Here is a 25,621-nt window from a genome sequence, read left to right on the forward strand (position 1 = left end):
TAGGTCTTACTTTGATGAACATAATTGCTGTTTACAGTTTATCTCTATCTAGTATAATATTCAAGGTAACCAAAAGCTGCAAAATTTTCTAAAATTTACCTTATCCAGGGGAGGCAACACAACAATGGGTTGCCTGAATGGTCTGAAAATCTCAGTGCAGATAGATCTTGACCTAATGAACAATTTTCCTTATGTCAGATTTGCTCTTAATGCTTTGGTTTCAGAGATATGACGCCAAAAACTGCATTTTACCAGAATGTACTATTTTAGCAATGGCAGCCATCTTGGTTGGTTGGCGGGGTCACCAGACACAAGTTTTTGAACTAAACACCCCAATGATGATTGTGGCCAAGTTTGGTTAAATTTGGCCCAGGAATTTAAGAGGAGAAGATTTTTGTAAAAGTTAATGACGATGGACAACGACTAACGCCAAGTGATGACTGAAAAGATCATTTGTCCCTTTGGGCCAGGTGAGCTAAATACCTGGAAAATGTATTATAAACTTATTTTAGCTGTTGTGACCTTCACCTTTAACTTATTGGACTTCAATAAAGTTTTATTTCTCTATTAAATAGGAAATTTGTGCTAAATTATTAACAGTTTGAACCCAAATGAAGCATCCTATTAAGGTATACCTAATCTACATGATAAACATTTATGAATTGATCAGTACAAATCATATAAAGAAGAAAGATAACTCAGTCCAGTTATATTTTTTATTTCAACTTAATTCAAAACTCCTAACATCCAGTAATTGCAGTAACTATCCTTGTAATAAAAAATGAAGGGACTAGATAATTGTAATAAAACAGATCTTGTGATGATTATATAAGATATGAGTATTGTTAGTACAATATAACTTTATGTCCTGTACTTGACAAATATGAAAATATTTCACAAATGTATAAATAATAACACATATATGTATCAATATAATGAATATTATAATATGAATATTACATGGTACCGTATTTATAAGCAAAGAATTTACTAACAAGAAATGACATTATAAATATTGGAAAAACATTATTTTTCCCCTTTAGGCTGATTATGGTGTAATTAATCTACTTTAATGTATAAAGCTGTGATCTTTGGGTTTTTTTTCACTTCTAATAAGTTCTAATTATATCTTTAGAGACTATCAATGCTTTCCTTTGTCTTTTTGTACTAAACTTTAATTACAGAACCAAATAAATAGTGTGCTATCTGTCTGTGTGAGTAAAAACTTTGTCTTTGGTTATATACCCAAAACATCTATTATTTCTATTGCTTGGTTAAAGCAGAGTTAATACTCAACAGACACACAAAGCAAATGCAAATTTTAGAAAAGAAAATGGTGCAATGTTTCTGTTCTAAGCGTGTGACCTCACCAACATTGATTATGTATTGCTGTAATAGATTGTCAGTAACTTCCTGTTTCATCTGATTAGGGAAATAACCTCTAAAGCAGCCACTAAGAAAATACCATGCAATCTCCATATATATAATGAAATGAGCAGCAGCTCTTTGGTAAAGGATCATTTATAACATGTCGAAAAAAAATAATATAAATTCTAGATTTCAGTCTGAAAAAATGATCCTCATTTTACATTAGTGCATTTAAAAAAAACCAAACTGAAATGTGATGATTATGTAATGAGTAGCAACACACTAACACAAATATACAAAAGATATCTGGTGGTTTACATATATTCTTCTCTAACAAACAAGCATCTATACAATATATCTAAATCAGTAGGAGTCAGATGACTAATTTATAAAGTTAATAATATTTTTCTATAAAATGGTATATACTGTGTATGATTGAAATCTCACAAATGTTTATTGATTTGGTAATGATTAACTTATACATGTAGAACTTTGGCTGATGTAAATTATTTTTCTAAATGCACTCTTATCAGCAAGATGTAGTATAAAAACAATAACACAGAAAAATAGAAAACATACAAAACATACAAAACATAACAAAAGTAATGAAAACAAAAAAGACAAATATCACAGCATCTATACACACTGGAGTTTATATCCAATTATACAAAATCATGTAAAATAAACAGCACTTAACCCCAGAAGTGCCCCTGTAACAATTATTAAACACCATAGTGACCATACACAGTAAATTGTCACTGAAATGTAGTATCACTGCTATGTCACTAACATTATCAGTAAATACAATAAAGGCTATAAAGCTGGAAAATAAAGTTCAATATGAAATAAAGAACTCTATTTGGGGTACTTTATAAATACTAGGGAGACTAATTAGGTAAAATACAATATTAAATATCTCCCCAACAAAAACATAAAAGTCAGATCTGGGTATATGTATATTACTTCTCTGTAAAAGTCAGATCTAGGTATATTTATATTATTTCTCCATAAAGTTCTTGTTTATGAAATCTTGTTTTACATTTGACATCCTAAATAACTCCCATCCCCCCTTAAATAACCTTGTGTCCACATATCTTCTCAAAATGAAGACAATTATAACCCTAAATTTATGGCAAACTCGAAGTCAGCAGTCCATAATGTTTAAAATGAATGATAATATTGATACATGTGTCTGGAAAATGATAAATAAAACTATCTGTTGGTTGTGCAAAAGACTGAAGTTATCTCCCCTTATAGCATTAAATAAATAGATAAATATAACTGAAGAACATTGCACTTGTCAAAACAATTTATAGCACCAAATACAAAGAATAAATCAAAACTCACTCAAACATCTTCAAAAATTTGCCATAACTATTCAGACCTTGAATATAAGGATTCTAATTAATTAAAAAAGAACTCTGGAGTCATTAACTAAGTCATTTCAGCGGTGGCCTGCAGACAAATTAAACCACCAATGAAAATTTGTTCAAAACCAATAATTTCTGAATGATAACAGCATGGAAATAAGTAGATTTTAAGAGGATCCTTGTAACATCATAGAATTTGTTTCAGCCATAATTAACTTTTCACTAACAACCTACAGCTCTGCCAGAAAAATCATTTTGTATCTGGTCTACACAAACTACATATTATGGCAACAGATTTACTCTTTTAGATACTTGAAAAATGCAAATAATTTATAGGACTGAAAAATTATTCATAATTTGCCAAGTTTTAAAAACCTATACATTTTTTTTCTCCAGAATTTACTGAAATCTCCCATATTTCACAACACACATGTATTGAAAAACAGGAAAATGAAATACATATAATAAGAATGGATCTTTAAGTTATAATTAACAGTTCATAAGTAAATCTCATACAATGCATGTATAAATAAAAAATAAAGATAAATCAAAGAACTTGATAGCGCTGTGGGAAAAGATGGCCTTTGTTTACTTTGCATTTTACAGAATTTCCAGCAGTTGGTATAGCATATTTAAATTATTCTAGCGGTTGTATTGCTTCAAAATTTTAATACGTCTTACATGGATAAAATTTTTTATCTAATAACAAGGGAATTAATTTAAAACTGAAATTAGGGGAACCAGTAAATGAAGCCTGAGGTCTAAAAATTAATTAAAATAACACAAACTGTTGTTGATAAAGTTACAGAATTTATAATTTACTGTGGAATGGAATTGCACAGGCAACTGTCTTCAAATTTCTTGCAAAAGATATGTTTTTTTTAATGAATTTTTAACAAGTCTTAAATTTTGTGTTTTACCTCATCATTAGAGTAATATTTAGACCATTTTGTTTGTATATTATAATGTTTATTTGGTGGAATTGGAAGTCCCATATATAAATCTGACATTATTTTGTCTGTTTAATGATTATTATGTTCAGAACCAGGGGAACCTTGGAACACTCAGACATTGAAAGGGTAGTCTAATAATAGATGAATTTACATAAATCTTCACCTGAAAAGATATAGATATCTTAAAATCATGTAGAAAGTTAAATGATATTTTTAAAATCAATTTTCAACTCGTCCTTACTTAACATTATAGGATTTTACCAAAATGAATAGTAATTGCCTCTATACTAATAGTTAATGATGGGATTCACTCTAAACCTTAACACAGCATGACAAAAACTTATTTCTATTAATCATCATCCTCACTACTTGATTGGTCTTTCTCTGGGGTTTCTGTTTCTCCTTTCTCTACCAGTAATTGTGAAGGATTTGTGGATATACTGTAATCCATGTCACTCTCTGTCGGACTTACTACATCATTTACATGGTCAATGTGATTTATTGCCGCAGTGTATTCATATTTGGCCACATATCTGACCCATTTATCTGGAGGATTTGGATTTTCAACGGAGACAGACCTTATTTGAGTCTGTGATGCTGTACAAGATGGCATTGTAAAGCGAACTTCAGCAGTTTGTTCAAATGTCTCTGGAATAACATCATGAGGACTAAGCTCTAAGGAAAGTTTGAACAAATGATTTTTGTAAGCACCTGAAAGAAAAATAATATATTTCTTATTAGTGCAAAGTTAAGATACTATAAGAATTTCACTAAAACATTTTTTTTTCTCTCAAATTCTTCCAAATAATGAAATGTAAAGTTACCCAAACAGCAAAATTTCCCTTGTTTAGTCGTAGTCAGAGTTCAGAAGTAAAAATGACTTCTAGCTAGTTATAAAACCACCATTTTGTACTAACCAAGTCAGGAATATGAAAGTTGTTGTATATTCATTTGATGTGTTTGAGCTTTTTGTTTTGCCATTTGATTAGGGACTTTTCATTATGAATTTTCCACTGAGTTCATTATTTTTGTGATTTAACCTCTTGCTGTTTTTACTTTTGTAAGTCTAAATGTGTATATATGATGAAATAAATGTTTGACTTGTTTGTATTGGTTTCTGTTTTTTCAATAGATTTTTTTTCTTCAGTTTTCCACCTTAATACTTGATCGTTGATCACATAATTTTTTTTGTGTTCGTCATGCATCTCTTTCAATGTTATACCCATTTCTTTTTTCCCCAATTTTTTAGATGATGTTTTTATTTTTTACTGATGAAGTTGTTCTTTATAGTGGATATATTTGCAGTCCTATCTGGCACTTATCTCACTGCTTTACAACTTTTATTTTTTTTAGCATCACTATACAGGATATATCTGACTTTCAGCCATCAAATCTTTCTATGCTCTTACTCTTTAAAAACGCTACAGGCTTGGTTGCTTTTTTAAAGTCTAATTTTAAAGTCTTTCTTCCAACACAGACGGGTATTGACACTAAATACCTCCTGAAGTCAACAAGGATTTATAAAGGTCAGTCCTGAGACTCGCAATGTGAAGCTATGACTAGTCAAACAATGGGAAGAAAAGAAAAATCTGTTATATTTTGGTCTTTATTTATTATCTTTTTAAAGTCACCATCATAAATAAAGCAAGAAATGAATTTATGATATGAAATGATTGATGATTGGGTGGTTTTGATATAGCATAGTACACTATTGATGCAGCTTTGAACTCATCAACTCATAAAATGTTGAGTTCAGACTGATGTTCAGGGGTCCAGTATAATGCAAAGACTGGTCTTATAGAGAACCCTGAATCAAGACTAATCATTTGAAAGAATAGCAATATAAAGCTGCCATTAATATGAAACCCATTGCAGAGATTTTAATAATAAGAATTGCTTTTCACATGCAAATGTGTAAGCTACATTAGTCCAAAGCCTATTAATAAGGTTGAGCTAACAAGAAATTGTTTTAATGAAGTTAAAATCAAATTGATTCTAGACTTCACACCAGAACAAACATTTTTTCCCCAACTAACCAGCAACTGTGCTGATTACTGAAAATCAATACTGGTATATTTCAGTACTACAATGTACCAACCTGTGTTGACTTATCAGACATAGTGGGTAGGGAGAAGATCTAATCCAGAAAGTCTAATGTGGTCACTTGAGAATTACAATGAGACAAAAGATACACAATATATGTCAGACAGTCATATATCTTTACACATTAACTTTAAGAATGCATCAGACTCTAATTCTGAAAACCAAATATGACAATAAATAATAAGTCTATTACAGACAGATATATGGTCTTTCACAAACAATCGAAATTCAAAACCAGATGGGCACAGCTTTATACGACCACAGAGGTCGAACCCTGAACAGTTTGGGCAAGTATGGACACAACATTCAAGTTTGATACAGCTCTGAATTTGGATTGTGATTAAATAGTTGACACAGCATAGGTTTCTGACACAGAATGAATATGGTCTAATGAACTTCAAAAATCTTTTGAGCAATACACTATGCTGTTGAATATAAATTCCATCAAAAAGAGTTTGCAACAATAACTACTTGTTTTAATACATCATAAAATATTAAAATATAAAATGACATACAGTCATGGTTAAAATGAATATTAATTAATAGTAACGTCTAACATGCCTAGATATAAATTAACAGCTAATCATCTCAAGACAATCATCATTTCTTAATACATAATGTTATTATTCTTAGCTGTTGAAATGAGGTGATCAAACATATAAATAACAGTATTCTGTAAAGGAATTCGATTACCTCCCTGACACTGCTTTGAAATTGTCTAAATTTTCCTTCAAACCCGAAAAACCCTTGATTCCCCTCTTTTTTGTCCCCAATTGCTAAATGATTTCAGCCTTAACCCCCCATAACCATCCCTTTTTAGTAAGGAAAACTGTGGCCTAATTTCAGAGAGATTTACACACTTAAACACAATTTATTGACTGGAAACTACAAAAATGCTTATTTTGGCCCCTTTTTTGGCCCCAAATTCCTAAATCTTTTGAACCATTACCCCCAAAATCAATCCAAACCTTCTAACTGTGGTATTAAACATTGTGGTATAATTTCCAAGCAATTGAAATACTATAACACAAGTTGATATACTGAAAGTAGAAAAATGCAAGGGTTCATAACCCCCATAGAGCATGGTACTATTGCTGCAAGGGACTTCTAATACAAAGCTGAGAATATATGTACATAATAATTTCACAGCAACACTTTGGCGAGGATTTTACTGCTTTGTTCTAACAAAATTTTCAAGGTTCTTATGTTAAGTGGGATCCTACACTTGTGATTTAATTGTTATTGACCAGAGGACAAATTTGAGCATCATTCAATATAGATGCAATTATGTGCTAATTGAAATGTCTTGATTTGCAATAGGAATAACAGTTGTATTTAATCCAGAATAAATTCAACTGTTAAAAAAACTAGGCAGCAAGCTTGATGACAAACTTATGTTTATGTTTAAGTTATCTTGATCTGTAAAAATCTGTGTACTGGTATGTCCACAAGAGAGAAGACGATTACCACCATTAGTTTTAATTAAAATAGAATATATACATATACGTACAGTACTGTGGATTCATTTATTTTCGTGGAAACCAATTTTTGTGGATTGAGGAAAACTTATATGTTCGTGGATATTTAATTTCGTGATTTTGGAGAAATCTGCATACAAGCCTATAGAAAATTTGGTATTCATTGAACATTTAATTTCGTGGTTCATCTGTTCCCACAAAATCCACGAAAAATTGGTATCCAACAATTAATAATGAATCCACAGTATATATTTAAGGGTTTAATACATAGATGGCAATAGAAAGCACTTGGTAAAATTAAATTAAGTGGTAGCAGATTTCCTCATTTATTGATTTTTCTTAAGAATGATGCTGTAATGAACAAAAAGAAAAGGTCCCAAGGCAGTAAAGTAATAATTACTTAACCAAGTAAGCAATTCTCTTGTTAACTCTAAAAATCTGTATACTGTCTAAGATATTCTAAGGTGGCAACATTTATGTGTCTATTTATAAGATTCTTTTTATATACAGTATTCAAGAAACAAATGTATGGGAGTTCAGGGGCTGGACCCTACCACCCATAATTTTAGCAATCATTTGTAGCAGAATTTGTTGTGCTTTGTAAAAAGTTGGTTATAGCACCAATGATAGTTAGTTTAATTACCTTCACTTTTCTCTGGAAGTCTAGGTATTCTCCAAACAACAGCATGATATACATTCTCATACTTGGCAACACCTACATCAGTTTCCATAAGAGTTGGGGTCATTAATCCTTGAGCTATCATAGTCAATCTTTCAAGTCCTTTGATTTTCCCAGGTTTTCTCCATGCTGATTTTAAAGAGCCATAACCGAACCGTCTTTCATATCGAAATAAATATATCCATTGTTCTGGTATTGCAAATCTGACTTCAATATTTTCACATGGAAACTGACCGTGCTTCTTACTGAACGAATGATAACCAGTTACAAGGAGGTCACATCTAATTTCAAACTTTTTCTTTTTAACTTCTTGAGTGATTGTCAATTGAAGGGGTAATTCTTTATTTTCACGCAGTCTGACACGATATCTCATTAATTCAAATCGACATGCGTCTAAAGGATTAAATCTTATTGTTCCATCTTTTTCAAAAAGTTCTTTGTTAACTGTACAATGAAATTCCAGATCTTCTGGTTTGATCCATTCTTCAGTTTTGATAGGTAGAATGTCATGACGACCTACAACTTCATTTCCATCCTTTCTTTTATCATTGATACCTAATTCTGTGGCAGGCATTCCAGTGACAAAAGCTAAGAAAAATATCCTACACCTTACTTTCTGAGATAAAATTTTACCCTGCTTGTCGAGTACTGTCTTATATTCATCCCAAACCTCGGCAGATACTTCATCCTTCACATAGGTCAATGTTTTTTCACGGCGAGCATCCATGTTCATCATTGTATCCTCTATGAGACGAACAAATGTATTTATTTCCTCCCTTTTCAAAGAACCAAATTTCATCATTTCTGAAACTTGTGGTGCATGGTCAAGTATCATGGTGGCTTTTGGTTTTTTGACAAATGAAGGTTTAATTCTATCAGGTCTGATACCAACTCTTTCTTTGTAGAAGATATACTGTATTTTTACTGTGTGTATTTTACCGTATTGGTCATAATGTTGCAATGTGGGTTCTGATATTGAATAGCAAGGTTGCAGTATAAGTTCCTGGAGAATTTCAGCACTTTTGTCATCACGAAATATTTGAAGAGTTGGACCTTCTTTTTGTTGAACCAGTTTAACATAAACTTCCTTCCAGAAACGATTTCCTGCTAAAGCCAACTTTTTCTTTGTTGGCTGCCTCAACATTAAATGCCATCCTTCTTTTTCTAGATCAGCCTTTGCATAAAATGGTGAAAGTGGTTCTAAATTTTCCTCTTCTGGAGAATTGATATCAGTAGATATATCACTACTTTTAAAAGGAGAATCTATTACTTTCGAAGCATTTGTTTCTTCATGAAGATCTTTGAATTCTGCAAAGTTTTCTTCAGCTGGAGATTCCCTATCAAATGGATTTTCCCTAGGAGGTTGAGGTGACCTGCTAGGTCGAGGAGGTGGTACGAGAGCTGGTACAGGCACTGTATTTAGTATTTTTGATTCACTCATGATTGGTTTTATTTTCAATCGAAATGTGTCGTCATCATCATCGTTGTCATCATCGTCATCATCATCATCATCAAAGTTTGTTGAATCAGCAATGAAATCAACATCATGTACATGTACATCTCCATTTTCCACCTTATCACTGATTCCAGAGTCACGCTTATCAACAGCAGTACCAAATGGATCAAAATTTTCTAAATATGTGGAAATTTTGGTAGTGTCAGAAACAACTGAATCCAAATCAGTAAAATTAGATAGATAATTGTCACAGTCTGATAGAAATTTATGTTTTGCTGAAGCAGGTTTTTCAAGATCCATAAAGGGATTTATCATAGATTCATCACTGACAGGATCAAAATCAGATTCATCCATCATGAGAAAAGGATTATTCAAAGACATTTTTCTACCTTGTGTAGGAGGAATATCTGATTGAGTTATCTGATCAGCTGCAAAAAAATCCTCTTCAAATGGATTGATGCTTCCCTCTATCTGTGCATTGTCCATATTTTCTGTAATATCACCCCAGATATTTCCACCAGAAGGTATATCAGATGTATTGAGCATATCAGAGAAAAAGTTATTGTCACTAAAAACATCTGCTGTTTGTTGATGAGATATTTCCTCTCCTGTATCACACAAGAAAGGATTTTTCAGTGCAGTCCCTTGAGATTCCTGATCAGGAGGGACATCAACAGACAGCATTCTGAAGCCTAGATTATCATATTCTCTTGAAGCAAATGCTGCAGAATCAGGTTGTAATTCAGCATCATCTTTACTATTCATATCTTCTATGTATTTGTCCTCCAATACAGAAGCAAACGGATCTACGCTTGTCTGAACGTTAGATGTAGGGAATGTTATTGTGGTTGTCGCTGAAGGAATTGAGGGAGGAGTCAATGGATTGAACAAATCAGGTGTATAGGCAGATTTATCTTTCCCAAATGAGCCAAGAGAAACATCTGTACCCTTCATTGTATCAAGCTGTAGAAATTCATCCACCAGTGAACTTACAAAATCAGAAGGAATGTGTGTGACTTTGTCCTGACCTTCCCAAAATGCTGATTCAAAGCCCAATGGTGTGGATCGACAAGATGACATTTCACTATGAGATTGGACATTACTACTGTATATCATATCTGACCCATCGAAACTACTGCATAAACTACTGCCTTGTTGAGATAGATCTGTTCCAAAGTCTTCTAATCCAAGTAAATCTTCATTCATGTAAGATGGCGGCACTTGATTATCCACAGTAGTATTCTGTTCATCTGTAGAAAGTCCAAGAAGATCAATATATCCAGTGTCAACAGAAACAGAAGTTTGATCTAAACCAAGTAAATTTTCACTACTTGCTCTTAAACTGTTTGCTGGTGGTTTAGGTGTACCTCTAGGAGAAATATCTGGTGTTACTTTAAGATTTGAAACTTCTTGAGAGAAATTCAACAACTCCACTTCTGTTGTATTGTCATCTGCCATTTTATATTCTGTTACAGTTAGATCAAGCTCTTCACCAGTTTCACGTTTAATAAGAGACATACTATCATTTGTTTCATCAACATTTAATTTAGTTTTTTCAGCTTGTTCAATATCATCATCAAAACTAGCTGAGAGTTTATGAAGTGTATTTTGAGTTTGGTAGAGATTCTGCTTTATGCGGTCTTGCATTTGCTGGAAGATTTTCCATTCTTCTGATTTCTTTTCGCCTATTTTCTTTTCAATATCTTTGTATTCTTCTGTTAATATTTCTTTTGAAGGTGACTTTGATGGTGATTTAGGAGGCTTAGATGATTTGAATGGTGAACTAAATGGTGATTTTGATCGCTTCTTTTTCATAAAACCAAATCCCTTTGATGGACTTTTGTCTCTGACACGTAACTTTCCTTTATCATGTTTATCTTCTTTATGTTTGCTGCTTTTTTCATCACCATTAGGGGAGGTAACAACCAAATTAGATGATTCGTCAAATGATTCTGATGACATAGCTAAGTTAAACTTCCCTGAAATTAGAAAAAAAATAAATTTATATACTATATAATTTATATATGTTAGTCAGATGCATAAATTATATTTTGAGGCAGAATCTATTAATCTTTTTTGGGGTTACAAATGGCAGTGGCACAAAACAGTGAAATTATTGCAATGCTCAATAATAACAAACTACAGATTGACAGTTTATTGAACTTTTGTCAAAATGTCATGATATCACTGCAATGACCAATGAGTGTTTGGTTATATGTGGTAAGTGAACTGTACATGTGGTGACCTGTCTGCTAACATCTACATGTACACTACCATTTAGATTCTAGGGTGTATTTATTTGTATCATTTGCATTAATACAGTATCTCCTTGTTTTATAATTAATTGTTCAGCTTTCAGTATATTTAAAAGTGATACCATACTTATTCTATAGAACTTTTATCTTATTAATAGCAAGGAGAGCAATTAAAAGCACTATATCTGTGTTTAAATTGTTCACTCCTCACTAGTATCAAACAAGTCGTGCCATCATGCAAATAATCCTTGCTTCCTGTGTTGCCTTTCATTTAACCTTTGATTACAAAACATCCTTGTTTTCTACATCACTGGCTTTGATACAGCACAACAATGAGCAATAAATCTCCAATATACTGACAACAATGTTTAACACAAGAAAACCAACAAATCTGTTTAACAAAACAGATAGGGATAAATCAATAAATGGAACAGAATATCTTTGTATTACAAAGTGTGAGATTTACAATAATAGAAAGACCAATGTAAGAATGGGATCCATAAGCATGCCACTTGGAATATTCCAAGCAATATATTTTTTTTTAAGGTTTAAAATTTCTAGGTTAATAAAGATTGATTAATGTACAACACCTTTTAAGATGAAAAAGACTCTTTGGAGCATTAAATTTTCTACACTGATGTAAGATGTACTGTCTTATTGATTTAAAAACATTTTCTTGGGGACAAATTTGAGTAAAAAATCTAACTCATTCAATTAACCATACAAAGCACAAATCATGCTGCTTAATTGTTGTTTAAACTATAGCTAATTCACATACAAAGACTTGAACATATATAATGGAATAGATAGATAGTCTTCACAAAAAAATATCCAAATGCCCACAGCTCCAATATCCAAATGCCCACAGCTCATTTCTAAATTTAAAAGTTGGCTTCTGTTGGAAGAAGATAAAACTTTTACAAATCCATAACAGTTTTTCTAGCCTACGTAGGCTGATGGTCTTGTGGTTAAGCGTGAACATTGGATAGATGTTAATCCTCTTTATATCATATTCTTGACAAGAAGAAGATACATGAATAATGCTGAGATAAATATTTAACATGCTACTTATTTATATAAGGCAAGAATAATCAGGAAGTCACGTCACCTCATTTAACAAATTAAAATATTAATTTTTAGGAAAACTAGGTATGGGCCATTTGATTCTGTGGAGGAAATTACATCTTCAGAAATACTTCAAACAATATTCTTTCAATCTCTTGAAATAAAAACAGGCAAAATATTAAATTTAGAAGGTAAAGAAAAATGCAGATTAAAATGATCCATAAATGTACACTACTCATTGTAGATAAGTGGAGCTTTTTCACTATTTTTTTTTATTAACTGATTGTATATTTTTTACTTGGCAGGACATGTTTAACCAACTTGGAACTAAATATGTATGTTTTGCATTTGAGAACATGATTAACTAACACTGAACTAGTTTTGGATGTTTTGCTTAGAAGGACATGCTTAACCAACTTGGAACTAATTTTGAATGTTTTGTATTAAGACCTACTTAACCAACTTGGAACTGAAAGACAAATCATTGGTTAAAGTTTAATAGAAAATCTACTTAAATTACACTGTTGGATATCCTCCTTGGGATTAAAAAAAAAATTCTTAAGGGTTCCGCGGAACCCAGTGTCTCGCCTACTTATGCTGTTAATTGCAGGCTCAACAAAGGAGGAATAAAATCAATAAAACTATTCCTCTTGATACTGTCTTATGATTCTAAGAAGCTTCTGTCGAAGTTTGGTAAATATACAGTATGTTTTTAAAACTTTTTTAAAAAGTCCATTTATAAGTGAAATACAGACACTAGCTTTTGATCATAAACAAGCATCTGTCCAAGTTTGGAACAGGTCCAAAATAGTATAAGAAAGTTATTAAAATTTTAAAAACTTTTACCACAGAGTGAATGCGTTGTTTCCTGGCAGAAAATCTAAGTCCATTTAAAAGTAAAATGCACAAAAAATGGATTTATTTGTTAACAAAATTTACTTCTGGATACTATGTTATGATCATAAACAAGCTTCTGTCCAAGTTTGGTACAAACCCAGGATAGTTTAAGAAAGTCATTAAAATTTCAAAAACTTTAACCACAGAGTGAATGTAATGTTTCCTGGCAGAAAAACTAAGTCCATTTTTAAGTAAAATATGGAAAAAACGGAATTTTTTTTTTCCAAAATTTCCTTCTGGATACTATCTTATGATCATAAACAAGCTTCTGTATAAGTTTGGTACAAATACAGTATAGTTTAAGAAAGTTATTAAAATTTCAAAAACTTTAACCACAGAGTGAATGTAATGTTATGGCAGAAAAACTAAGTCCATTTATAAGTAAAATACGGAAAAAAATAGAATTTTATTTTTAAAAAATTTACTTCTGCATACTATCTTATGAACATAAACAAGCTTATGTCCAAGTTTGGTAGAAATCCAGTTTAGTTTAAGAAAGTTATTAAAATTTCAAAAACTTTAACCACAGAGTGAATATTTGTTGACGCCGCCGACGACGCCGACGGAATGTAGGATCGCTATGTCTCGCTTTTTCGACTAAAGTCGAAGGCTCGACAAAAATGTGGTAATAAAAAATGTTTATCATAACATATATATAGACAATACAAATATTGATTTGTCAAGGTATAACATTTCAAGGAAGTAAAACCAATTAAATTCCATCAATATTACTGACATATATATACAACTATTTTATGCCATTACCTTGACTGCATGAAATAAAAAAATATATAGAAATAGGGGATAAGGGTAAATGGTGTTTATCCTCAAAGTTCACATATGAAGATGCCATATTGTGAATTTGGTAAAGATTGGAGGACATTTAGATAATTTTAACAAACGATCGGTACAGTCTATTGTCACATGGTGTTATGAATGCATTTTGGAGAAGGAATTTAATATAGTTTAACAATTTTGTTTGCAGTCATAAATTTACAGATAACCATCCACAATTTGCATTCATAGTAAAACAGTCAAACTTGTGGTTTAAAAGTTGGAAATATTTAAGTTTCAACAAATAAACTTTATAGCTTATTGTTCAGTGTGAGGTGAGCCAAGGTTCTTTGTAGAAGGCCTTACATTGACCTATAATGGTTTACTTTTTACAAATTGTTATTTGGAGAGTTGTCTCATTGGCACTGACACACCACATCTTCCTATATCTCTTTAAACGTTTGATTTACATGCTCTTTTCAAAGAGACAAGGAACCTTATATAGTGCAGGTATTCTGCTGACTGGCTTAAAGGAAAAAAAAAAAATTTTATGCAATTAATTGGTAGAGTAAAATTTTCATATCTAGCTGGAGAAACATAAGGAACAACAAGTATTAGTGTTTTCTATCTACCTTCCAATGATTGATTGACACTTAATGGCCTTTTCAGCTCTTTTTGTTATATCCTGATGGAAGTTATAATTGGAGGAAGCCAGAGACTCATATGTAAAGATCTTACAAATAACAAAATACAGGTGTGGAGTATAAAATGGAGAATGGAATTGAGGAATGGGTCAAAGAGACAACAACCCAACCATAAAAACACTATGGCAGAAGGTCACCAACAGGTCCTTAATGTAGCAAGAAATTCCCACACCTGGAGTATGTATCTATTGAAGAGCAAATGTATGACACATGAAAAAACACCTAGCCTTCAACAATAGACAAAGTGTATACATGTATATAATAGCATATATCTGGGAAAGTCTGATAATATTATCTATTGAAATCACAGTGACATCAATTATATATATTAATCTTTAGATGGTTGCCAAATATACATGCTAAAGTGAGATCCTGCAATCTAGAATTATAAAAATATTGATCTGCTCAAAGTCATTCTTAAAACAAATAAAATTTTATCACACCAAGGAAAGGTGTGAAATGATGTGTCCTAAATATGAATGTTGTGGAAATGTCTTAGACAAAAGACAATTATAAGCACCATTTATAGTAAGAATTTCTCAGACTGGAGCTTGATCAATAATATTATGTCCCTACTAATTCTATTATGCTATATACAGGCTTTTTCAAAAGTAGTTAACAACAGAAGCTCAGCACATGCACTAATTCAGTACCTTCAAAAGCAACTATCTGAAAACATCATTAATTGAAAAAAACTAGATAAGAAACATTACCTCAGCCATGTTTGTTGTCTTGCCAACCTGCAGGGGAAGTTCATTCTTTGTATGGACAGAAAGAAAATGGCTTCCATTAATAGAAATGGAAAATTGGTTAGAAAATCAATGAAATTATATTTACTTACATTATAACAGGGCCTTGGTAAGGAGCCTAATATTACGAATGATTCTGTCTATTGGAAAAATCCATTAATTGATCCAGCAACTTTTCTCCAATTGTAACCAAGGCAATTGGTTGAACAGAACAATATTCCAATATAAAAAAATTGATTTCCAAAATCTTCTTGCAGGAATCAGATCAATGCCAGATTTTGGAACCAGTCATAAACAAATAAGGGAGGAGCTTAATCAATTTGTCTCTTTATTATAATTATTCTGGGTTACATGGAAGCTTAAGTAAATTATTTATGGTACTATTAAAGCTATTATGACTTATTTATAAATTGATTGATAATATTACAGTAATCTGTGTCAATTCATTATTGCATATGACTGAAGTGTTATAAACTCTCAGTAACCATATAATAACGGAATGAAACCGTTTGTTACCTTTTTTACTTTCATTTAATTATTTGCAAAAGTAAGATTGATTATCATTGATGACCTCCAAACTTTTGAATTTTTTGAATTATTTTTTATTATTAATTAAAACATTTTAATCAAAATTTAACACTACCAAAATATTTTTTGTCTTGCAAGCAAGTGTGAGGGCCATATAATTCCTTGTTATTTGTGTGACAATACTTTTATACCTATACATGTATATCCCCACACGTAGTACCAAATTCTTCAAAACAATACTTTTTTCCATTACTTTGAGATAATCAAGTATGATCATAACAAGAGTGCACACACTGAAATGTCTAGCTTTCTTTACTGACCATAGATTTTTCGTTGATTGTCCTAAATATAAAGCCTTATAACAAGTATCACATTAACTAGTAACAGGATCAAAGAAAATGAGTGTCAAAGTCATATAAACCTAAATGGAAATACATGTACACCTAATTAACTAACAATCATTATATACACCAAATATAGTTAAACTATTACTTTTAGTTTCTTAGAATCAAACTTAACCAGAAAAACTAAACATTGACCAATGAACCACGAAAATGAAATCCAGGTCAGATGAACCATGCCAGACAGACATGTGTATACACCTTTTAATCAATCTGTGCATTAAATACTAGTAGTGTTGAAAAATTGCTTATAGTATATCTAAGAAACAAACTAAACCATGCCAGACAGACATTTTCACCTTTCAATCAATCTATGCACTAAATAGTCTTGAAAAATTGCTTATAGTATATCTAAGAAACAAGCTTACCCATGAAAACTAAACATTGACAAATGAACCATGAAAATGAGGTCAAGGTCAGTTGATACCTGCAAGACAGAGATATACACCATACAATCATTTCATATACCAAATAAAGTTAACCATTTCTTCCAGTTAAAGAAAAACAGATAAAAAAAATAAAACATAATAGTAAGCAATGGACCGTGAGAAGGTCGCGGTCAAATAAATCCTGCCAGACTGACATTGTATAGTACAGTGTATAAGAAAAAATGGCCAAAACACAAAAACTTAACTTAGCTACTGAACTATGAAAATGAGGTCAAGGTCAGCCAGTTGGAGGTGTACACCTTACAATCATTCAATACACCAATAGCAAGTATAGTAGACCTATTGCCTTTAGTATTAAAATATGAGGTCAGGTGGAGCAAAAACAAGGCAACAGTAATTTTTAACGAAGCACTTTGTGAAATATTTTTTGACTTTTTTAAGATTATTTAAAGGAAAAAAAAATTGTAATTTGGTAATGCAATATTGTATACCTACAGAAACATATTTTCTGAATAACTAAACTGAAAAAAATACCCAACAATTTATGTCAAGATCACCATGGCAACCACTTGGCTGTCTAGAAAACAAGGCTATATAAAGAAGAAGCAAATGGTAACTAATTGGCACTTTCTCCCAAGACTTGAGATTTATGCAGTTAACATAACATATTATATACACTCAATACACCGCTTTACTACGGCTTTAGGAACTGTGGAAACCATTAATTCCAATTTATAAGCAATTTACAAAAACCATTGAGTTAGTAATTAAAGAGTAATAAAGAACAGGGTTTAAATAAATAGATAGTATGGTAGGCAAATCAATAGGGACCACTGATAAAAGACTTATACAATATTGGAATTGTAAAAGAACATTCTATCTATAATATAGAGCTGATCTAAACTTTGTGTAGGCAGATTGGATGGATATTTTGGTAACTACATGTAGACATCAATAGTTTATTGGGTTTTATTATAATTGTACAATAAATGTTTTTTTTAAGATTCCTGATGTATACAAACACAATTCAGTGGTTGTCCTTTGTTGCTGTAAATCATATTTTTTTATTTGTTGTTTTGTGCTTAGATTAGGACATTAGTTTTCTCATTTGAATTGTTTAAATTCGTCATTTCAGAGAACAAAATGAAAGAACCTTTGTGAGAAGGCTCTCATACCCCATGGCCCCACATCGTTACTGGGAAAACCAAATCTTAACAGATTCCTAATTTCAAAGACTCATAACTCATGCAAAGGAGTTCAACTGATTATGTTTCTTGTGGATATGCACTCAACATAGTATGTCCTTATCATCTATAAGCTTTCATGAAACTCTGTTGTGTAGTTTCAAGGGAGTTGCGATGACAAACTGTTGCAGTAATTTACTTTTAGCCAAAATATTAAGTTCAAAGGGGCATTACTGCTAGAGAAATATTGAACTATATATAGTTTCCTGTCGATATGCACATCTACATAGTTAATATCATTATTATCAACAAGGTTTAATGAAATCTGAATTTGTGGATTCAGAGAGGTGGCTATTTCTTAACAGATTGACATATACACCTTATAATAGGTCATCTTTATTTGGTAAAACTGATTGATTGTTTAGTTTGTTGCTTAGTGTCCAGTGACAAATAAATTATGCATGTTCATCAGGACAAGAACAAATTAACAACAAATAAAATAGATAAGTCCTGCAATAGAGGCTGTCTGCTAGCTGGGATCCCTGAAGATCTGGGAAATTTGGGCTGCCATGGGAAATGAGGGTAACTTGGATATGGACATAAAGGAGTAGGTTCAGCAAGACCCCTTTTTGGCCCCAAAATAAAGCAGTTTTAGAAAACTGTGAAAATGTAATCGTTTAGATATTTATTGAAAAGTAGAATGCTTCTGCTACAAAAATATGGGCTTTTTTTACAATACATGCTCATATATCAGGTACTAGCATCATTAAGTCATGATAAATTACTGAAATCTTCACAATTGCAGCATTTTAGTTAAATTTTTAGATGGTTTCCGTCTTAAACAAACGTGGCCGCATTCGTTTCATTCATAATGTTGAAATGTAATTTGTATTTGATGATAATACATAATATATCTAAAATTTGAGGATGAAAACGGGTGCAACCACTTTCATTTTTGAGAAAAAAACATCTGAAAAGTGACGATTTTTGGCATATTTGATAGATTTTTCATATTTAAGCTTGAATGGGTTTTTTTTAATGACTTAATAAGTTAAAATCTTTCACATAACCTAATTGAATCAATTGAAATAGACACTAAAGTGTTTAGAAAGTGTCTTAAATCTTTCGTAAGATGAACTAGCAATTGAGGCCGAAATCTGCCCTTGCCGGACCTACTCCTTTAGCCTTACTGTGAACAGGCCACCTACTGAATCTTCAAAAAGTTGTTGCAAGTGTTCTTAATTTTACCATGAAAAGACCTTGGCAGGAGGCTTCAACTACATTTTGACCAGTTGTGGCTTCAAACTTTAACTTCCTGCATATATATATATTATATATAGTAAACAAACCCCCTACTTTGGCTTAGGTTTTACAACTGGTCAAAGTAGACCACTGGTGACTAAATTTCTATTCCCATGTCATCTTTGTGGGTTCTGTAAAAAAGACCTTACCAGTTACCACGAACACTTAAGTTTGAATATTCATTCAACCATGAAAATAATGTCAAGGTCATATGTACATGTAAACTGTTAGACTTTTAGACATGTTCAAATTACAATTATTTTATGCATCATACATTTATCCATACAAAGGAACCAATGACTATTAGTATTTGAGTACCAGTACAAGACCTAACCATGAAAAATCAACTATGACAAATAAACCATGATAACTGTTATAAGAATGTCAAAGAGAAAGAATTGAATGACAATGCAATCAGTCTTTCATAAGTACATGTATATAGCACCATAACAAAGTGTATGCTGTTCTTTTATGTTTATTATCTTATTCTACTATAATAATCTAATGTTCACATCACCGACTCTAAAACATTAGATGAATTAAACATTTATAGGTAATCATTACTAGATAGTTATGCATTGTTTTAATCTACATGATGAACACATGAATGAATGAATATGAAATTAATTACAAAACCAATTTTTAATTCTACATGCTGGAAATTATCTATTTACTTTTTTAGATTTATTTCTGATGTTCTAATGCTAATATTGACAGAAGTTTTACTTTATTTCCCATTCTAAAAAATAACAGAGAATAAAATAGTTCCAATGATCATGTATATAAAACCTCATAAAACTACTCCACAATCAATATGTACACAAAGTTTTTATTGTCTGATGCTACGATTAATAAACTATTGTTGGTTTTACTAGTCTATATATTGATTGACTATTTCTGGACATTATGGACTTGATCAAATTTTCATAAGTTCCACTTGACTGACAAATCAATATAAGGTGAATAAAACATTTATAGTGTAATCATCCTTTATTCTATTTATTAATTGGTCTATTGATTACAACTTAGAAAACATCAATAAGTTCTTACAATGAATCTTTGCTGCCAATAGATAAAACTTCATGGGGGTTGTGAAATGCTGCTTGTGTTAAATCACCATATATAGCATACATGATATAACAGGTTATCAAGTCTAACTTGGGTCATTTTATTAAAAATATATGCCTTCGATTCCCTGTCCCTTAAAATCTTATCACGATGAAAGCATTACACAACCTTCATCAATGAGAATACCTATAAATGGCAAGAAAAGGTACTGACATGAAAAAATGTGGAGACAATTCGAACAAAAATGTTATTTAATTATTAGTGCCCACCAAACATATATATATTTCAAGGAACAACAGAATGGTAAGGGTCTGGTAAAGCCTCTTATAAGATAAAACAAAGACCAAAATTGTTCTTTGATGTTTATGTGTGATAATTTTCAATCTGTAGATAATGAACCTAGAATACCTGAGAGCAAGATGACATCTTAAGCCAATGCCCAGGAAAATATTGATAAACAGATTATTTCTTTCAACTCTAGTTTCTTGGTTAAATCTCATCTCAGAACTATCAACCTTGGATAAAACTGTAGCTGATGATGCTGCCACACAACGACAACATTATACTATTATACATCCCCTAAAATATTTCTTATAAAAATACTAGATTGAACTGATGAAGAGCTCTGGAGAGAAGATCCATATTACCAGTCATTTGTGCAAGTTTAACATCTTCAATCCATAAACCAAAACCATAATAATTCATTATTCATTACAAACCTTACGGCACATCAAATATGGTTAGGAACAATGACTCACAACTACTGTAACAATGTACATTTAGAAAAACTTTGGGAGACTAAGGGCCACAATACTAAGTTTCCATTACTGGTAAAAATTTGACTTGTATATAAATTCAGATGCCAAACCCTCACTGCTGATCCTGATCTATACATACATGACAAAGTACATGTATTAAGGGCATACGATACAGTTTTGATCCTGTATTTACAAGTTCATGAAAATTTGTATATAGGTTATTTTTCACCTGATTAAATCAAATATGTAATAAAAAATATACCTTCATGCGCTACTTTTTGAGTAAAATGAGGTCGAAATTTTGTATATTTGCATGAAATTCAGATTTATGGCCGTAATTTCTTTTTCAAAAGAAAGACATAACTTTTTTGTTATAAAAGATAAACACAAGTTGTTTTTTGTTAAATAATTGGTAAATTCTGTATTTGATGAATGTCTTAAAAAAATGTGCAATTTTTTATTCAGAAATAACTCATATTTATCAATTGTTCATGATTTGAGGAAAAAACGCCATTTTTTACTGCTTTTTTATAATTATCAAAATTTAAAAAAAATCCTCTATTTACAGTTTTATGAAATTTGGGTCACATAATCTCCCTGCAAAATGAAACAAAATACCGTTTTGAAAAATAGGGGTCCATGAACTCGTTTTCAAATTAAATCAGTTTGAATGATAAAAATCAGTCGAAAAATGCATCTTTTCCCGATATGTCACAGTTTGACGTCGCGAAAATAACAAATAACGTTAGCAACGTCATTACCTTCCCTGTAACTGTATCGTATGCCCATAAATGAACAGTACTATATCATGTATAAATGTTCAAAATAAATTACCTGCAACAAGAAATGAATGAAAAGCTCTGGTAAAAAAAAGGTGCATTAAACCTAAAGGATAAAAGAATTAACAGATTCTTAACTTAAGAACATCCAGGATTTTTATGATTAATGCCAAAATAGTAATAGAAGATAGAGGAGTACTGGTGACAAGGTCAACATGACAAATTTTACATTGCTGGAATACTAAAAACAACACAAAATAAAAATTCTAAAATCTTAGTACATGTCTACACATGATGAATACGACTCGTATCATACGAGTAAATGACTTCAAGCAAAAAGTTGCGACATAAGTTCTCATACACGCAAGAATATTTGGGAGAGCTACGTACATGAACAATAAACAAATGGTCTGATAGACAAAGTCATAAAAATTATTGCTAAATTCATTAAGATACAAGAAAAAACTCATTTTTTTAGATAAAAAACAGGGCATTATTTACAATTAAAAAATGCAAATTTAGTTGTCAAAATTAATATGAATTTTAATTTGTTGTCAACTTGCAATTGTGTACAGCATTAGAATCTTTGAACTTTTTTGTTTTTAATCAGCACTTTAATTATCAACTGAAAACAGAAATAAAAGATTTTAATTAACAACAAATATCTTTAGTTTATAAGCTCATTTATCCCAGAAAACACCATCCCCTATACCATGTATACATAATGATGGCTCCTCATCTTCCCCCCCCCCCCTTAATTACACTCATTTGAATGATTTTAGATTGAAAGAACTACAAGTTAAATTACAATTTCACTCCTACACAAAACATTAACTTGAGTGAAGCCATTAAATTGTCACATCCTGTAATTCTATGATATCTAGGAGTGCTTCCAATAACCATGATAACCAGCTTCCATCCATCTCAAAAACATGGAAGTACCAAAAACCGTGTCTGATAAAATGGGCTATTCATACTGCAAGGCACGTCATATATATGAATAAAATAAATGAAAATGTTTATTTTGAAACCTACTTATGAAGTCAATAATGAATATCACTTGTAAAGTGTACAAAAATGTTTGGTATTTCAGACATATTCTTTAATACATGTATGAACAACAATTAATGATATCATCATTTGACTATTAAAATGTAGCTGCTTAAAGGTCATTATAACATAATTACAATTCTCAACATTGAAACAGAAATTTTGCCAGTGGTATGCCCATGCATTGAAATTAAGTTTCACTGATCATTACCAAAATGCCAATGAGACTCTTCACCAGAGATCAATGCAAATGACTACATGTACTTGTAATTATAAGGAACTAACATGACTAAAGGTCAGAAACATGCCCAATCTCCCTAAACGTGCACAATTCAGGATTTTCCTTAAATCATTGGCTACGAGTGAATTTATTCATCAATTAATTTAAAATGATACTTTCTAAAGATGTAAGATTTCTTTAATGAAATTTGATCAAATTCGATGTGATTGTTTTAACAACAGACTTCGTCATGGTTTTTATTTCAGTGTATTATACAAAATTATAGGCAGGAAAATGTCGTTTATTTTAGGTAGAAGGTATAATTCAATGAATTCTAAATAAATGGGAACAGATGAGATGAATCACCACTGTGCCACTTTTACATGAAGTTACTAAAAATAAAACCATAGAATGAAAAGTGTATATGTAAATCTACTTTATTTAAAGGTCACAACATAGGGCTGTGCGGCATATTGTGAACATTTATATGCCCTGAACTTATATAAGTTTTAAATTCTGGACAACCCCTCCCTTCAATTTAGGTCTTCCTCAGAATTCTATTTTTGTCACTATCATATGTTTTTATACTGGTAACATTCCCAAGTTATGTCTCTAAGACTATGAGATGAAACATATAGATCATATCTGGGAACCAGGATGTAAACAAAATATAATATCATTTTATATATCTCCCCAAGAGGCATTGTTTGTGAAACAGCTGTGTTTATAAGGTGCAACCTAAATGCATGTGGCAGCAGTCACTATTGGATTACATACATTCACTCAAACAAGCTCTATAAGCTTTGAGGTTATACAGATCTTTAACTAAACCTGTTCTTGTGCATACTTGGCCTTCAAATATCAACCTTGAGCTTCTGGTTGAAGATAGAAGATATATCCTGAAAGCGCTTTGGACTTAAAATTAAATTTATAAAGTGTTTTCCTTTTTTCTATGTACAAATGTACCCACTTGGATACGATATCATTGTGAAGTTATAACAACAAAATAGTAAACAAACCAAAAAGAACTCACAAAGCCAAGACAGAGACCTCCAAAATGATGAGTTTGAAAAGTGATCAATAAATATGAGTAACTAAAAAATAATAATGAATTTTAAATTAGTTATCCAGTAAATAAATGTACTTACAATTATAAGTTATGAAATAAGCAGATGAGTACTCTGAGTATTATTTTCTTCTTTGGCACAAACTTCATCCTTCTTTGTTACTTCTTCATCTTCTCTTCTCTCATTCTGAAAGACCTGTGGTAGACTTGATTCAGCATCAAATATTTCATTGACAATTGAAATAATTTCTCTATGAAAATCTGATGTTTGAGAATTGTCTAATGTGATTTTGTCAAACTGTTCTGTATGTAAATGTTCGTTGTCTCCTTGACCTGTCATGGCAATATTGATTTGCTTGTCTAATTGTAAACTGTCACCCGCTGAATTACCTTCCAATGAAATATCACAAGTTTTAGAATTATCTCTTTCTACAATACTTATGGTAAGAACTTCTTCGTTTAAAGGTGGAATTTCATCCTGTTTAGTATAATTGCCGTCTGTATGCAAGTTTTCCTGACTAGATGAAGACACGTTAGGAAATGCAACCCAATTATCGGGAGATGTTGAGAAAAGTATTTCAGAGTGTTTTGGACATGTTTCTGATAATTCATTTTTCCTACGAGAAACACACGGTGAACAAGATGGGCTAAGAGTGGGTGGTATTAATACACGTTTCGGAGATTGTCCAGGTATACTTGCCGTTTCAACAACTAAAGATTTTGTTCTTGTAAAAAGTTGATCCTCATTCATAAAGTTAAATATTTCACCATGAAGCTTTAGGGGGCTTTTATGTCTTTTTCGAAATTCTTCAGGTGGCAATTTTATTGACAGTTTTTCACTATTTAAAGATGGAGATATTTCTGGTCTATATTCTTCAAAATTGACCACATTTATAGGAGTTGTACTTCGAGGTCGCTCCACTGGTTTGTTTGTAACCTGAAGCCTTTGAATCCTTTTTTCAATTGCTTTTCGTTTTGACTTTTCAGTAACAGTTTCAAGCTCTTGTAAAAGTGATGGAAGAGAA

The 25,621-nt window shown here is 31.4% G+C and overlaps 1 protein-coding gene across 3 annotated transcripts; it reads right to left on the reverse strand.

Moving 5' to 3' along the window:
* Positions 1 to 702: 702 nt before the first annotated feature.
* LOC134712354 (protein stoned-B-like) lies at positions 703 to 24,887 on the reverse strand. 3 transcript variants are annotated; one of them, XM_063573811.1, is made up of 3 exons: positions 24,679 to 24,887; positions 7,916 to 11,386; positions 703 to 4,402 (listed from the first exon to the last, which is right to left on the reverse strand). In XM_063573811.1, exons 2-3 carry the CDS (start codon positions 11,367 to 11,369, stop codon positions 4,041 to 4,043), a joined length of 3,816 nt encoding a protein of 1,271 aa, XP_063429881.1. In that variant the 5' UTR covers positions 11,370 to 11,386; positions 24,679 to 24,887; the 3' UTR covers positions 703 to 4,040. The 3 variants fall into 3 exon arrangements, with proteins under 3 accessions (XP_063429881.1, XP_063429880.1, XP_063429882.1); XM_063573810.1 differs by lacking the exon at positions 24,679 to 24,887 and adding an exon at positions 15,944 to 16,102; XM_063573812.1 differs by lacking the exon at positions 24,679 to 24,887 and adding an exon at positions 15,816 to 15,901.
* Between the last annotated feature and the right edge of the window lie 734 nt (positions 24,888 to 25,621).

The sequence above is a fragment of the Mytilus trossulus genome, chromosome 3 (assembly GCF_036588685.1).
Source record: "Mytilus trossulus isolate FHL-02 chromosome 3, PNRI_Mtr1.1.1.hap1, whole genome shotgun sequence".
NCBI classification, from domain to species: Eukaryota; Metazoa; Mollusca; class Bivalvia; order Mytilida; family Mytilidae; genus Mytilus; species Mytilus trossulus.